General features: G+C 49.6%; 1 protein-coding gene across 1 annotated transcript; it reads left to right on the top strand.

Moving 5' to 3' along the window:
• Window positions 1–6,515: 6,515 nt before the first annotated feature.
• MC3R (melanocortin 3 receptor) lies at window positions 6,516–7,505 on the top strand. The gene has a single exon (XM_008141195.3). The coding sequence runs from the start codon at window positions 6,534–6,536 to the stop codon at window positions 7,503–7,505; it is 972 nt and encodes a 323-aa protein (XP_008139417.2). The 5' UTR covers window positions 6,516–6,533.
• Window positions 7,506–16,699: the final 9,194 nt, after the last annotated feature.

Here is a 16,699-nt window from a genome sequence, read left to right as displayed (position 1 = left end):
AGCCCCCTGTGGACACTGGCCAGTCACACCTCTATGTCGGCACATACTGGTCTTTGGGGACGAATGCCAAGCTGCACCACCCAGGTCTCTCTTCAGTGAAGGACTTGCCCCAGGTGAGAGCAAAAAGCCTGCAGCTATAATTCCTCCCAGATTGGCCTCAACTGCAGAACCCCAATTTGCCTGAGATTAGCATCTCTTCCCACCAGCCCCACATCCAGTGACTGAGCACAGGGAGCTGTCCAGCAAGAGGCAGCTGAAAGCAGAGGTGGGCTGGAGGCTGAGGACGCAGGCATCAGAAGCAGCAGCTCCTCAGAAACAATGAGGATCAATGATGCAATCTTATTGTTTCTAATATGATCTCTGGACAATGCTGCCCCCTTTAAGTGGCATGGGGTGTGACCTTTAATTATGTGGCATTCTGAAAGACAAGAGAGGGAGGGAGGAGTGCTGAACTCTGCCAGATTGGGGAGGGATGGTTGAAGGAGGAGAAATAAACTGCTGCAGAAGATTTGAGGAAAACTGTGAAAAATGGTTTACATTTACCCTGGGCAGTGTTCTCAGTGGTTAGAGTTTTGGCTTGAGCACCAAAGTGTCGTAGGTTCCATTCCCAATCAAGGGCACATACCTGGGTTGCAGGTATGGATCTCAAGGGTTTGATCCCCAGCCCCAGTCAGGGTGCGTGTGGGAGGCAACCAATCAATGTGTTTCTCTCACATCAGTGTTTCTCTCTCTCTCGCCCCCTCCCTCCTTTCCACTCTCACTAAAAATCAATGGGGGTGGGAAAAAAAGGTTCCCATTTGAGCTGGATCTTGAAAGATAAGAGAAGTATGCCAGGCATAATAGAAGGGAAGATCTTTGTGGACAGAGAGAACATCTATCGGAGAGGTCTCTGCACAGGTGCATGATCTCTTCGGATAAGAATCTCCTTGTTAAAAAGAGGAACCAAGATGGAGGCATAGGTAAATGCTGGTATGTGCTGCCTGCCACAACCACATCAAAATCACAACTAAAATACAGCAACGATCACTCAGAACTGCCTGAAAGCTGGCTGAATGGAAGTCCGACAAATAGAGAAGTAAAGAAGAAAGCACATTGAGACTGGTAGGAGGGGCAGAGGCACGGGATGGGCTGGTCCAACACCTACATGTGCTGTTTTGTTTTTTTTAATCAGGAGGGAGATCCTCTCTGCGGAGGCCACCGTGAGGAGCAAGGGGTCCAAGCTCCACACCAGCCCCCCAGCCCAGGGTCCCAGAGCTGGGAAGAGAACTCTCTGTAACTTCAGGCTGTAAAAACAAGCAGGAATTGTGGCTGCCTGACACGGAGGCTGCTGGAGTCCCAGGAGATCCTCTTAAAGGGCCGGTGTACACACTTACTCAGACTCAATCCCTCTGAGCTCCAGTGCTAGGTGGCTTTGGGGGACCTAGACACATACAAGGAGGAACTGGATTATCTGGTATGGGGCAGGAATAAGAGCACAGCTTTCTCCCAGACGTGGGTGCTCTCAAGGGTCATTGTTCCTGTGCTGGGATCTCCCCTGTCACAGAGCTGACTGGCAGGGGCCATATCTAAGTCTCCACCAGCCTGGCTCACACTATTTGCACCACCCTGGTGATTCCCTGAGATCCTGCCCCACCCAAGCTATTTGCAGCAACTTTTCTATATGAATGGCCTGTCCTGGATCAGGCTTTAGTCTTTGCTAAAATCTCTCAAACAAACTGCAACACACAAAAGAGGCAGACTCAGTGAGCACCAAAGCCTGCTCTATAGATGTGTTTCCTGCACAGCAGCTCTCCCACTGTAGTTGCAGCTGGTCCTCACAGCCAATTGGCCTGGAGGCCAATTCCTCCCAGTGACACCAAGAGCAATCAAAGCTCAACTACAAGTCCGTGCACACAGCCCACAAAGGGGTGCACCTAGAGTGCCCAGCTCAGGTGACTGGGGAGGCTGAACCACTAGGACCTACAGGACACCTACTACACAAGGCCACTCTACCAATTCTAGGAGACATAGCAGCTCTACCTAATATATAGAAACAAACACAGAAGCAAGCAAAATGCAGAGACAAAGAAACATGTCACAAATGAAAGAAATGGAAGCAAGTAAACTACTAGATACAGAGTTTAAAACCATGGTTATAAAGTTACTCAAGGATCTTCATGAGAGCTTCAAGGGACTTAATGAAACTTTGAAAAGAAATTAGTGAGAATGTCAAAGACATGAAAAGTGACCAGTCAGAAATTAAGCATACACTAGCTGAAATAAAGAATCATTTACGGCGTTGCAACAGTAGAGTAGATGATTCTGACAATCAAAGCAATGATTGTAATATGAAGAAGCAAAAAATACCCAAACAAAAGAGCAAAAAGAAAAAAGAATCCAAAATATGAAGATAGTGTAAGAAGCCTCTGGGACAACTTCAACTGTACCAGCATTCGCATTATGGGGGTGCCAGAAGAAGAGAGAGAGCAAGATATTGAAAACTTATTTGAAGAAATAATGACAGAAAACTTCTTCTATCTGGTGAAAGAAATAGATTTACAAGTCTAGGAATTGCAAAGAGTCCCAAACAAGAGGGACCCAAAGAGCCCACACCAAGACATGTCACAATTAAAATGCCAAGGGTTAGAGACAAAGAGAGAATCTTAAAAGCAGCAAGAGAAAAGCAGTTAGTTACCTACAAGAGAGTGCCCATACAACTATCAGCTGATTTCTCAACAGAAACTATGCAAGCCAGAAAGGAGTGGCAAGAAATATTCAAAGTGATGTATAGCAAGGACCTACCACCAAGATTACTCTACCCAGCAAAGCTATCATTTAGAATTGAAGGTCAGATAAAGAGCTCCCCAGACAAGAAAAAGCTAAAGGAGTTCATCACCACCAAACCAGTATTACATGAAACATTGAAGGGTATTCTTTAAGAAGAGAAGAAGAAAAAGATAAAAAATATGAACAATAAAATGGCAATAAATACATCTCTATCAACAACTGAATCTAAAAATCTAAATAAACAAACAAGAAATCTAATGCACAAAGTGAACTTGTGAATAAAGTAGAATCAGAGGCATGGAAACATGGAACAGACTGATGAATCTTAGAGGGAAGGGTGGGAGGCAGGAGGAGAGTAACCTAAGATCTTACCTATGGTCACAAACAGTAGGGGGTGAAGGCCTGGGGCGGGACAGGGCATGAACCGGGTGGAGGGGGCTAATGGGAGGAAGCGGGGGGACATCTGTAATACTCTCAACAATAAAGATTTCTAAAACATAAATAAATAAAATAAAATTCATAGTAAAAAAATCTCCTTATTACAGTTTATTATAACAGATTCTGACCAGACACCCCCACATGTGCCAACAACATACGGTAAACACTGGTGAGACTGTCATGCCTTATGATTGTTATTAATAAAGCCAATTTGGCCCGGGTGGTATGGCTCAGTGATTGAGCATCAACCTATGAACCAGAAAGGTCATGGTTTGGTTCCTGGTCAGAACACATGCCCAAGTTGTGGGCTCAATACCCAGTGTGTGGTGTGCAAAAAGCAGCTGATCAGTGATTCTCTCTCATCATTGATGTTTCTTTCTCTCTCTCCCTCTCCCTTCCTCTCTGAAATCAATAAAAATATATTTTAAAAATAAATAAATACTAGTAAAGCCAATTGGTTTATAGAAGATTCCATTAGGAAGTCATTCTGCATCTCCCCCAGGTAAGTGGAAGGAGCGTTTAGAGAAGACCAAATTGACACTCATGAGCAAGAAGGGTACTCTTAGGATGAGGAGTTGAAGTGCCAGGCCCTTCTGCTCTCTGTACAGGAGGCAGAGAATCAGAGTGGAGGCAGAGAAATGTGTCTAAGCTCGGCACGTGCCCGGCCCAGGGCAGGGAAAGCACCGAGCGGTCCTGGTGGTCCAGGTGAGACCAGTGCCCCTGAAACCTCAGACCAAGACACTATAAAGACACCTGGAGGTGACCCTGAAGGTGGGGAGGGAGGGGAAGCCTCAAAAGGATTGAGATTGTATTTTCCCCCAGGCTGGGAGATGGGTTGGTTTAACATCAGATGCTGCTCTGCTGAAAGTAAATAGAAGTGGTATTTCTCACGCCCTTCAGTTTATAGACTGAGATCCACACCCAGGCACGATTTTTACATTGGTAGATACTGGCAAATGGTGAAGCTATTCACAAACAACAGGTATGCCTGAGAATTCTTCCCCCAATGTTCTCTCCCGAGTTTGACATCTTTTTAATTCTTGTCAATCTAACTGGGAAAACGGTAATGAAGTCTCGGTTTGATTTTCATTTCCCCGACTCCCCAGATGGCTGAACATCTTTTCATATGCTTATTAGGCATTTGCATTTCTTGTTCAGTGAATTTCTATTCGCATCTTTTGTCCAGTTTTCTAAGAGCAAATTCATCTTTTTCTTATTAATGTGCAAGTATTGTTTCTATATGAGACAGTAACTTTGGCCCATGGCAAACGTTTTCTTCCTGTTTGTCTCTGACTTGGCTTATGGTCCTCTTGTTCATGCTAAATTTGGGTTGCCCATCTTACTAAGATCTCTCCACTCCAAAGTTTGATAAATATTCCAAATTTTATATTTCCATATGCATATTTCTCTTGTCTCATACTTACAAACATGCACACACACTCATGGACCCACATAGTTAGATGATCATGAGATGGCTCATTAATCCACCTGGAATGTGTGTGTGTGTGTCTCTGTGTGTGTGTGTGTGTGTGTGTGTGTGTGTGTGTGTGTGTAGGTGCAAGTGGACTCAGTGTTTCCAGACTTTGCACAATCCTTCTGTGCACCATCAAGCCTGACATGAACCATGTATTAAAGTCAACTGCTAAAATCTGCCTTTTACAGTTTCCAGCTCCCAGGGCATCTCCATCCTCCCAGTTACTTAAGGAGGTGGGTGCTCCCGCCCACTCCCTTTCCCACAGTCCCATACCCAAGCACTCTGGAACCGCCAGGATCCTCCCTCCCACATACTCTGCCCACTCCTCCCAGGACGCCAGGGCCGCCTCCTTGCTTCCGGCCACCATCATCTGGCCCTGGATCTTTGCAGCCCTGGCCTGCCTAGCTCCTCACTCCTCCCATTCCCATCCAGTCTCCACTCTGCAGCCAGGAATCCTTCTAAATGCAGACCCACCTCATGCCTGCTCTACCTAGAACCCTTCCTTCCACAGCCCCCACCACTTTCAAACTCCCAAATAAGGCTGAAATCATCCTTTTTAAAAGGGCATGTCTCACCTTTAAAATAAAATAAAAAACTTTTACAGCCTCATTTCTCAGATTGTGTCTTCCCCCCTTCCCTCCCCCACAGCCAGCTCCTTGCTCCAGGCAGAGCAAACTACTTTCATTTCTTCAAAAAACACCAAGCTTCCTTTTCAGCAGATGGAAACCCTGGCTACGCCCTGCTCACCTCTCAAAATCACCCACACATGCCCAGGCCCTCGCCCTGGGTGATTCTCACTCAGAGGCCGGGTGAGACCTCTGCACCCACATCCTCTGGATGGTTCCCACGCCAGCGTGGGAGTCCACTGTCCTTCCCTCCGTATGGTGGGCTTGTTATTCCTCCAACTGGAACCCTCCTCCAACCCCAGCCCCCACCTCTCCGCCCCACATCGCCTCTTCTTCCTTAGAGTTGAGGCTTAGACGCTCCTTCCTGGGAACTTTCCTCTACCATTCAGGTTAGGACCCCGGCTCCATCCACCAGTATCCTCCTGCCCCTCCCCATTCAAGCATTTATCACAAGGACTTAATTCCCTGATTTCTTGTCTCCCACCCCAGACTCCGGGTTTGGGGGAAAACAGGAAGAGCATGTCTGTCTTGCTCACCATAAACTTATGCGCCCAGCAGCAGAGACCTGACACATAGTAGGTGCGCAGTAAAGGTTTACTTAAAAATGAATGAATGGACAAGGAAATGGATGAATGGATGCCTGTGGCAGTTTCCAGGACAAATAACAAACTGCTCAGAAAAGCCAGCAAACAGATGCGCAGTCTGGCCAGCAGGGGGCACCAGCCTGCCTTCCAATCCCCTGCCCAAGCCCTGGGAGCCTACCTGCTGTCAGTCACAGAGCCTCCGGGTGCTCAGTGGTCATTTCGCTGCGCTGAAGATTAAGTAGGAGTTGTTTGCCACCAGCCAATGTATGAAAAGTGAGTATTCACCCCTCACTTCCAACAACAGGTACTACATCCCCTGTTTTGCCAGGAAAGGAGCCGTAACTGTAGCAACCGGTGGCAGGTTTTCTGTTCCCAAGTGGGGCCGGCGATGGAGTAAGGAGGGGAAAGGAGGGAGGTGGCAGAAGAGTCTGCATAAAACTGCTCGCCCTGGAGCAGCAGGAAAGTTCCCTGTGTCTCCCAGCTCTCTCGCTCTCCATCCTTCCACCTGGGAGAACGGAATCCAAGTCTGCACAGGGCCAGCATCCCTCACAAGCCACCGGAGGAAACTCTTCCCTCCTGTGAGCAGCAGCAGCAGCAGCAGCCTGTGCACCGGCCGCAGCCCAGCTCGGTCAGCCTGTGTCAGCGATGAACGCCTCGAGCTGCCTGCCCTCTGCTCAGCCGGGGCTGCCTAACGGCTCGGAGCGCCTGGCCGCCCCCTCCTCCGGCAACCAGAGCGGCCGCGGGTACTGCGAGCAGGTCTTCATCCAGCCCGGGGTGTTCCTGGCGCTGGGCACCGTCAGCCTGCTGGAGAACATCCTGGTCATCCTGGCGGTGGCCAGGAACAGCAACCTGCACTCGCCCATGTACTTCTTCCTCTGCAGCCTGGCCGCGGCCGACATGCTGGTGAGCGTGTCCAACGCCCTGGAGACCGTCATGATCGCCGTGGTCAACAGCGGCTCGCTGGCCCTGGAGGACCGGTTCGTGCAGCACATGGACAACATCTTCGACTCGATGATCTGCATCTCGCTGGTGGCCTCCATCTGCAACCTCCTGGCCATCGCGGTGGACAGGTACGTCACCATCTTCTACGCGCTGCGCTACCACAGCATCGTGACGGTGCGCCGGGCGCGCGCCCTGATCGTGGCCGTGTGGCTGTGCTGCGGCGTCTGCGGCGTCGTGTTCATCGTCTACTCGGAGAGCAAGATGGTCATCGTGTGCCTGGTCACCCTGTTCTTCGCCATGCTGCTGCTCATGGGCACCCTCTACGTGCACATGTTCCTCTTCGCGCGGCTGCACATGCGGCGCATCGCCGCGCTGCCCCCCGCCGACGGGGCGGCCCCGCAGCAGCGCTCGTGCCTCAAGGGCGCCATCACCATCACCATCCTGCTGGGCGTCTTCGTCGTCTGCTGGGCCCCCTTCTTCCTCCACCTCGTGCTCATCATCACCTGCCCCACCAACCCTTCCTGCGTCTGCTACGCCGCGCACTTCAACACCTACCTGGTGCTCATCATGTGCAACTCCGTCATCGACCCGCTCATCTACGCCTTCCGCAGCCCCGAGCTGAGGAGCACCTTCCGCGAGATCCTGTGCGGCTGCCCCGGCGTGAGCCTGGGCTAGGACGCGGGCCGGAGGCCGGTCCCTCCGGCCACTGCTGACCCTCCGGCCAGCTAAGGTGTTCAGAAGGAAGAGGGGCGGGATAGAGGACGCCAGAATGTGTGAACAGCCATGGTTGTGCGCGTCTTGTTTTGAAGCTTGCAGAGCCTTTGACAGGGAAGTGGGATGTAACCGGCTCTCTGAAAGGATCCCAATGTGGGTAAGTCTCAAACTCTGATTTCCCAAACAGCCACGGGAGGGGTCCGTGAGGCGGCTCCGGCTGCTGTGTGCGCTCATTGCCAGGCGCCAGGGTTTGCAGCGCCTGCCTGCCCACCCGCCTCCTAGCGTGTCCTCGCCCCTCGGGTCGTCCAGACTGAAGGACTCTCATTGACAGGAGGGTGGGTCGAAGCTCTCCCAAGCAAACCTCTTTCCGCGCCTGACCTCGACTGCCAGCTGCTCCGATGGCTTTGCCCTGATTTCATAAGACACTTGGGTTTCCATCCTGTTATTCTGTTCACAGTGCAACAGTTGCCCCACGACAATGAACTCTTTATGAAAGAAGCAATGCCGCACAGCATCCTCTGTACCCTCCTACCCTCACCACCCTCCCCTGAAAACTAGCATCGAAAAGTTACCCACGATGCCCCTATTTTTGTTATTAGAGTTGTTGCTTTTGTTGTTGGGTTTTATGCATTCAACCTAAGGCAGCTTTCAAAATTCTAATGAAAAAGAGATCAAGTACTTTAGAAAACCAGAACATACCTGTGTGTGAAGTATTTTGATGCCTTGCTCTCCTAAGGTATATATTTCCCTATTTTATAAGCCTTTCCCCTATTATTCCTTTTCTGCCTTTAACTAGACAAGAGGGCATCTTGGATGGGAGGGGGGTGTCTCCAGAGATTGCTCTACGGTGATTTCAGGTTTCAGAAGTTGCATGTGACTTTCTTGGAAGATTTGCTTGTGGTCATTGTGACTGTGTCTAAATCACATGATTTCCTGAAACATTATCTAGGAAAGAAAACTTTTGCTCAGCCTGGTGGTGTTAAAGTCGGGGTGATGCTATTATCAACATCTGTACCTTATCAAGTAAAGCAATTCATTCAATTCATTCCCGTGAGCACGGGGCGAGATTTGCTGACTAGCGCTGCCTACGCTGCGTGCTGTGAGCTCTGCGCCTCCATCAGACCCTTTTTCTGCCCTGGAGAACTCCACCCCCCATACCCGGGGTTCTTCTACTGTGCTGTGTCTGGTGTACAATTGTGTGTTTTTCTTGTGCTGGAATATATTGGGGGTTTCAGTGTACTTGACATCCTGCTAATATAAACAATGTCTTGTGTTTCTTGCTTTGTGATGTTTGGAAATAAATAAAAGGCTTTTGTGGCTGCTAAATGCGTGACATTAACTGGAAGCATCCCGGTGGCTTCCGCACACCGTCCGTTACACTGTAATTCTGGCTATTTTGTCAGTGACAGAAGCATCCATTGCCACAGCTCTCGTCTTTTCTAGGGCAGTGCCTTTTAGCCAAACTACAAAACGTTCCCACTTAGGTTCTGAGAACACCAGGCTGTAGTTCCTGGGCCACTGTCACTCTCCATTATTTTAGTCGAGACACCAAATAGCAGGTCGTGTCCACTGCCACTCGGTGAGCCGCTGTGGGCACGGGAGTCAAGCTCCCTGAAGACTGTACTAACAGCCACAGGAACCATGACGTCCCTTTCCAGGCAAACAGGAGGAAAGTAACTTTTCACTCCTGGATATCAGCTTTCACATGATTTCATTTATTCTCTCAGCAAACCTCTAAAACAGGTGAGTCATTTTACAGGTGAAGGAACTGAATCCTGGGGGTAAGAGGGGAGAGGTGCATGGTGGGCCATGAACACCCAGCTAGTTAGGGTCATTCGTGTCCTGCGGCTGAAGTCTTTGCACCATGTGGTGCTGCCAACAGATTTCCATAATGAAAACAGACCCCACGCTCCTTCCTCCACGCATGCCAGCTTAGAGAGCAGTCCACGGAAACTTCCCACAGACTCATCCGGGATCTTGCTCAAGGGCAAAATCTGACTCAGCAGGTCTGGAGTAGAGCCTATGGTTCTGCATTTCCGAAGATGAGATCTCCCAGGGGCGTGGCTGCCTCTGGGCCCACCTTTTAAATAGAGAGGGCGTAGAGGGCTTTCAAAAGAGCTTGGCACAGTGTGGAGCGCTGGCCCCAGGCTGGGAACTGTGCTGGCTACCGGGGGGGCACGTGCTTCTGAGCCCTGCAGGAACCCCTGAGGCGGGCACTAGTACCCCCTTATGTCACAGATGAGACCTCTGCAACTCAGAGGGGCTAAGTCCTTGTCTAGGAAAACTCGGCTCCCAGCGAAGAAGCAGAGATTCAGACTCAGATGCAGGCTGGCCGACCTACACCCCAGTCCAACCCCACCGCCCAGGCATCGCCCCTGGAAGCAGTCTGCATAGTTTAGCCAAGACCCAGGGACAGCAGAGGCATGGGCTGCCATGGAGGGAGACTCAGTGCATCATTCCACAGCTCACCAGTCCAGATGTTTCTAAGAGTTTCCATAGAGACGTCATAAAAGCCACGAAGCACGATTAGTCATCTGACTCGGGAACATACTCCTGCAAAGGCTGTGGGCAGCCCTGGGAAGGCATCATGCCTGAGGTGGACAGCCCTGCATGTGGGCATCACTGCCTCCTCCGCCACCACAGTCCACTGGATGTTTTAAGCAGAAGGACAGTCAGATTTGAAAACGCTTAATTTTTATAAATAAAAGCACATCGGGACTTTAATTCATTTGTTAGGTTATATTCACGTCTCATGCCTTATCCCCAGGCATAATCACTGCAGTGGTTGATGCCCTGGGTCCCTAGAAATATTTGCCTTTTGTACTTCCTGAAATTGAACTTTTGAGCTTAATTATGCTGTTTTTTTCTGTAGAGCAGGGGCTACGACAACTCAAGCTTCCTTGGCTGAAGACATTGACCCACGTTCACCCCCACTAAAATCCATCCTCCAGCCTGTTTAAAGTTGTTTCAAAACTGTGAAGCAGATCATTTCACTCTTCATAGGCTCTCTGAATAAAAATTCACTTCCTTACCCGGTCCTACAAGGCCCTATGAGCTGATCTCCTCTGCTAAGTCCTCAACACACTGCCTCTTCCCCATACTCCTTCCCCACCCTGGACTCAAACTCACCACACTCATTCCTGCCCCAGGGCCTTTGCACCTGCTGTTTCCTCTACCTGAAGGCTCTTCCCCAGTATCTTCCCCTTGATTGGCACCTTGTTATCATTCAAGCTTCCGCCCAATCCTCAGGGATGCTTTCCCTGACTACTCTTTCTAAAGAAAATGCCAGTCACTCACATGAAGTATTGTCTTATCACAAATCTTATTGTTATTTTATATTTTATTATTTTTTTGTTTGTTTAATCATTATCCATCTCTCCCACTAAAAAGCAGTGTCTAGCATATAAAATCAATCAGTAAGTCTAACCAGTTTGGCTCAGTGGACAGAGCATCAGCCTGCGGACTGAAAGGTCCCAGGTTCGATTCTGGTCAAGGGCATATACCTTGGTTGCAGGCACATCCCCAGTAGGAGGTGTATAGGAGGCAGCTGATCGATGTTTCTCCCTCATTGACGTTTCTAACTCTCTATCCCTCTCCCTTCCTCTCTGTAAAAAAAAAATCAATAAAATATTTTTTAAAAAATTGGTCAGTAAAAATAATATATGCTATATGAATAAGTGATTTCATTAATACACTTAAATATGAGCTCAAGTCTAACCAAAGAGTATACAGGGTCAGGCAAAAGTAGGCTTACAGCTGTGAGTACATGAAACACAGAGTTTATTCTTGTACTAGAGGCCCAGTGCATGAAATTCGTGCATGGGTGTGTGTGTGTGTGTGTCCCTCAGCCCAGCCTGCACCCTCTCCAATCTGGGACCTCTCAAGGGATGTCAAACTGCCCTCTCACAATCCAGGATTGCTGGCTCCCAACCACTCACCTGCCTGCCTGCCTGATTGCTCCTAACCGCTTCTGTCTGCCAGCCTAATCACCCCTAACTGCTCCCCAATTGCCCCTAACTGCCCTCCCTTGCCAGCCTGGTATCCCCTAACTGCCCTCCCCTGCTGACCTGGTCACACCAAGCTTCCCTCCCCTGCTGGCCTGGTCACCTCTAACTTCCCTCCCTTGCCAGCCTGGTCGCCCTTAAGTGCCCTCCCCTGCCAGACCGATTGCCCCTAACTGCCCTCCCCTGCTGGCCTGGTCACCGCCAACTGCCCTCCTCTGCAGGCCTGGTCGCACCCAGCTTCCCTCCCCTGCTGGCCTAGTCACCCCTAACTTCCCTCCCTTGCCAGCCTGGTCACCCTCAACTGCCCTCCCCTATAGGCCTGGTCCCCCCCAACTGCGCTCCCCTGCAGGCCTGGTCACCCCCAACTGCCCTCCCCTACAGGCCTGGTCACCCCCAACTGCCCTCCTCTGCCGGCCCAGTCACCCCTAACTGCCCTCCCCTGCAGGCCTGGTCGCATCCAGCTTCCCTCCCCTGCTGGCCTGGTCACCCCTAACTTCCCTCCCTTGCCAGCCTGGTCCCCCCAACTGCCCTCCCCTACAGGCCTAGTCACTACCAACTGCCCTCCCCTGCAGGCCTGGTCTCCCAACTGCCCTCCCCTGCTGACCTGGTCACCCCCAACTGCCCTCCCCTGCAGGCCTGGTTGCCCCAACTGCCCTCCCCTACAGGCCTGGTCACCCCCAACTGCCCTCCTCTGCTGGCCCAGTCACCCCAACTGCCCTCCCTTGCAGACCTGGTCCCTCCCAACTGTCCTCCCTGCTGGTCTGATCGCCCACAACCGCCCTCCCCTGCCAGCCATCTTGTGGTGGCTATCTTGTGTCCACATGGGGGCGGCCATCATTGACCACATGGGGGTGCCATCTTGTGTGTTGGAGTGATGGTCAATTTGCATATTGCCCTTTTATTATATAGGATTACTATTTATTAATTATTGCATTATTTCCCATACGAACAATTGTAAACCTACTTCGCCTCACCCTGTGTAAGACACCAGTGACACTCCCATCTATATATGTAAAAGCCTAAGCAACCATGATGACCGGACAACCAGCTGGTAGCTAGGACACACACTGACCACCAGGGGGCAGACGGTCAATGCAGGAGCTGTCCCCTGGTAGTTAGTGTGCTCCCACAGCCAACCTCCCGTGGCCAGCCAACCTCCGCAGTCCTTCCCCTGGGCCGGCTGCCCTGATCGGCCTCAATCACCAGCCCCGATCACCGGCCAGGCCAAGGGACCCACCCGTGCATGAATTCATGCACCAGGCCTCTAGTTTGGTGAATAACCACACCCAATGTGGAGTTGGAAAAACAGCCTGTGCTCCAAAACCTGATCCAGTTGGTCAGAGGTGATGTCAGGCACCAGGAATGTTCAACCCCACAGGTGACTATGATCTAGAAGTTGGGAAGAACCAGATGATGAAATGCAGAACAAAAAAGAAAGTTTCCACAGAAGAACTCAGCCTTTCTCATCAAGAACTCTTACTTGGGAACCAGAACGATAAAAATAAATAATAATAAAAGACAGTATGTGGTATTATTATGTGCCAGGCATTCTGCTAAGCACTTAAACATATTAACGCACTGAATTCTCACCAGACCCTATGAGGTGGGCATTACTAGTGCCTTGTCCTATAGAAAAGGAGACTGCTGCATGGAGGGGTAGCGCCATGGCCTACAGCAATGCTCCCCAGGGTTGCAAGGCCTTCAGAAAAGCTCTCCAGCCCCATAGACTTCCCAGCAGAGAACTTAGCACATTATTTAATTTTTCTGTTAACTTCTCTCTCTTTTCTACCAGGCTGTGCAAGCTAAACCAAACATAGCGAGGCAGATAGGGCACTATCTGGCCTGGAGTCTTCTTTAGAAAGAGTGGTCAGGGAAGGCATCCCTGAGGATTGGGTGGGAGCTTGAATGATAACAAGGTGCCAATCAAGGGGAAGATACTGGGGAAGAGCCTTCAGGTAGAGGAAACAGCAGGTGCAAAGGCCCTGGGGCAGGAATGAGTGTGGTGAGTTTGAGTCCAGGGTGGGGAAGGAGTATGGGGAAGGGGGAGTGTGTTGAGGACTTAGCAGAGGAGATCAGATCATAGGGCCTTGTAGGGCCGGATAAGGAGGTGAAATTTTATTCAACAAAGGTAAGCAAGGGCCTCTGACACAGGAGTAAGTATACAGAAGCACAAGAAAACCCTAATTTTTAGATTTTCTGTCTGATGTTGCTTGCCAGTCTCTGAGGTCAGACAGACCTGGTCTGAATCCCAAGTGTTTGCCACTGCCTGATGAATGTAAATTCTCATAAACCAAGTAGAAATCTGGCAGCCGCAGCACTGGGATTTCCTTTCATAATCAAATTCTTTCTGGCGTGAGCGGGGCTCTCTGGGGAGTTGAAAGCATTCTATTTCTCAACCCACTTGTCAGAATCCACTGAGCTTTGTTATGTGTGTGTTTTTCAATGGAAGTGTAATAATCATACAGGGGATTGGTTGCTACTTCCAAAATAAGGCAGGCAGAATCTGTCACTGTCCACCCTCTCTCTCTTTCCCTCCATAGCCCCGCCCCAAATACTACTTCCAACATAGCCTTTTTAAAAAAAAAAATGTTTTTATTGACTTCAGAGAGAGAAAGGGAGAGGGGGAGAGAGGTAGAAACAACAATGATGAGAGAGAATTATTGATCAGCTGTCTCCTGCACACCCCCTACATGGGACTGAGCCCAAAACCCAGGCATGTGCCCTGACCAGAAATCGAACTGTGACCTTCTGGTTCATGGGTTGATGCTCAACCAATGAGCCATACCCACTGGGCCAATACAACCCTTTTATAGGCTTACTTTTGGGGGTTCTTTTGCTTCCCATTAAATATACCTGGTAATTTTTAGGTAAATCTTCAGTACATTCATTTCAAACTACTGAAATAACATTAAAAGATTCTATGTAAAAGCACACATATACACAATAGAAAAGATACTCTGTTTTGAATTCAATGGTCCTATGAGTTCGGTTTTCCAGTTTCTTTGTTTCTAGCTTTGGAGGCTTACATAAGCTAGTTTGCTAAATGGCTTGTTTCTCATTCTTAGCCTTGCTTGTCCTTGGTTTCACAATTCTGCTGGAGGGAAGCCTTGGTTTCTCTGAGCCGGACCCTCAGAACTAACCAGGTGTGTGTGTGTGTGTGTGTGTGTGTGGTGTGTGTGTGTGTGACATGTGTCATACAGAAATGTAAGTAAACATGGTCTAACTTTTAAAACCATGAAGTGAAAATGAGTGAATCATTTCCTCAAATACCACTTTTATACTGAACCTCTCCTCCTTCATCCTGACTCATGCACACAGATTTTTTTAAAAATATATTTGTATTGATTTCAGAGAGGAAGGGAGAGGGAGAGAGAAACAGAAACATCAATAATGAGAGAGAATCATTGATTGGCTGCCTCCTACATGCCCCCTACTGGGGATTGAGACTGCAACCCAGACATGTGCCCTTGATCAGAATCTAACCCAGGACCCTTCAGTCCACAGGCCGATGCTCTATCCACTGCGCCACATCAGCTAGAGCTACACAGATTATTATTTTTTAAAAATTATGTTATTTGTACAGATGTCTTAGCAGCATTATTCAGAAAAGCCAAAAAGTGGAAAAACCCAAATAGCAATCAAATGATGAAGGAATAAACAAAATGCAATGAAATATGACTGAGTCCTAAAGGAAATGAACTGCACTTAAAACATAGAATAATCTGAAAAACATTGTGCTAAGTGAAAGAAGCCAGACACAAAAGACTAGCTTTTGTAGGAATCCATCTATACGAGACATCTAGGAAAGGCAACATCCTAGAGACAGAAAGCAGATTAGGGGTTGCCTAGAGGTTGTGTGGGAATGAGGGTTAACTGTAAACAGGCACAAGAAATCTTACTGGGGTGACAGAAATACCCTAAAACTGGATTGTGGTGTGAGTGTACCTGTGATAGAATAAAAAATCAATATGAGGTCTGCATCCCTGGCTCCTGGTACTGGGCTCCTAAGGCCCTGGGGATCTCCATGGTAAGAATGGCTTTTGTATGTTAATGACATGAACTGAGGTTGGGAGAGGAAGGTGTCTTCAGGATGAAGCTGGTGGCCAGGGAGACCATGGCAAGATGAGAGGGTTGGAAGTTTCAGCTGAACCCCTGACTTTCGAGGCTGAGTTAATCACCATTGGCCACCGAGTTACTCAACTATGTCTATGCAATGGGACCTCCATAAATCCCCATAGCTATTTCCTTTCCTGGGACTCTTTCTTTTCTCTGTTCCTGGATCTCTGCGGGAGCCCCAACCCATGCACAAGGCAGGGCCCCCCAGTTAAATCCCAGGGAGAGGCAGTGCTGTTAACCTTTTCCTTCCAGAAGACTCCAGGGCTTCTGGTGCGAATGGGCCCGCCTTCCCCCAAACTCCGCATTGCAAGGTCCGGGCAGCCTTGCTGAGTCCAACAGAAACTCCGCTCCCTCTGTGTGCGGGCACATCCTTACCTCACTCTTGTAACTCAGAGTAAACCGCAAAGACCTCGGGCGCCAGTAACCTTTTCTCTATGTGGAGACCCGCTGGCAGCCTCTCTTGCTGAAAAGAAGAATCTATCTTTGCCCGTGTCCAGCACTTTGCTCAGGAAGTGCCCGTTGGCACTAACAAAGCACCGCATCGTGCCAGCCGCAACGTTGGGGACCTTGGCGCCCAGTGACAGTCACGGCAGGAAAGAGAACTGACGCGCACGAGCACCATCGCACGTGCTCTAAGTGCACCAATGTGCTTAGCTTAATGCTCATCGCATTCCCTTCACACCCTGGGAAGTAGAGACTGTGTATTTCCCCCTTTAACAAATGAAAAAACGGAGGCGCAAAGTGGGTGAGCAACCAAGGCAAAGACAGGCACCTTCGGAAGTGGCCACACTCCTACTGACCCAAGTTCTGAGAACCGGCCACCGACGGACGGAAACTGTCCCAGGAAGCACATGTCGTCCTTGTAAAGGCTTGTGTTACAGAATCAGAATGAGGGCGTGCAGACCTCGGGCCTCCTGCCGCTAGCTAAGCGGACCCCAGACATCATCCCAGGCGCCACCGCTTCCTGGCACTGGCTCCGGCCGTACCTGTGCAAAACGCCCTACACAGACCTGAGTGCACGCCATCATGCTCTCC

This window comes from Eptesicus fuscus, chromosome 12, assembly GCF_027574615.1.
Source record: "Eptesicus fuscus isolate TK198812 chromosome 12, DD_ASM_mEF_20220401, whole genome shotgun sequence".
NCBI classification, from domain to species: Eukaryota; Metazoa; Chordata; class Mammalia; order Chiroptera; family Vespertilionidae; genus Eptesicus; species Eptesicus fuscus.
Note: the sequence above shows the minus strand (reverse complement) of the source record. Positions and strands in the feature narration are given on the sequence as shown.

Bases quoted from the DNA above. Each gene is read 5' to 3' on its own strand.
- MC3R (XM_008141195.3), top strand. From the start codon at position 6,534: ATGAACGCCTCGAGCTGCCTGCCCTCTGCTCAGCCGGGGCTGCCTAAC.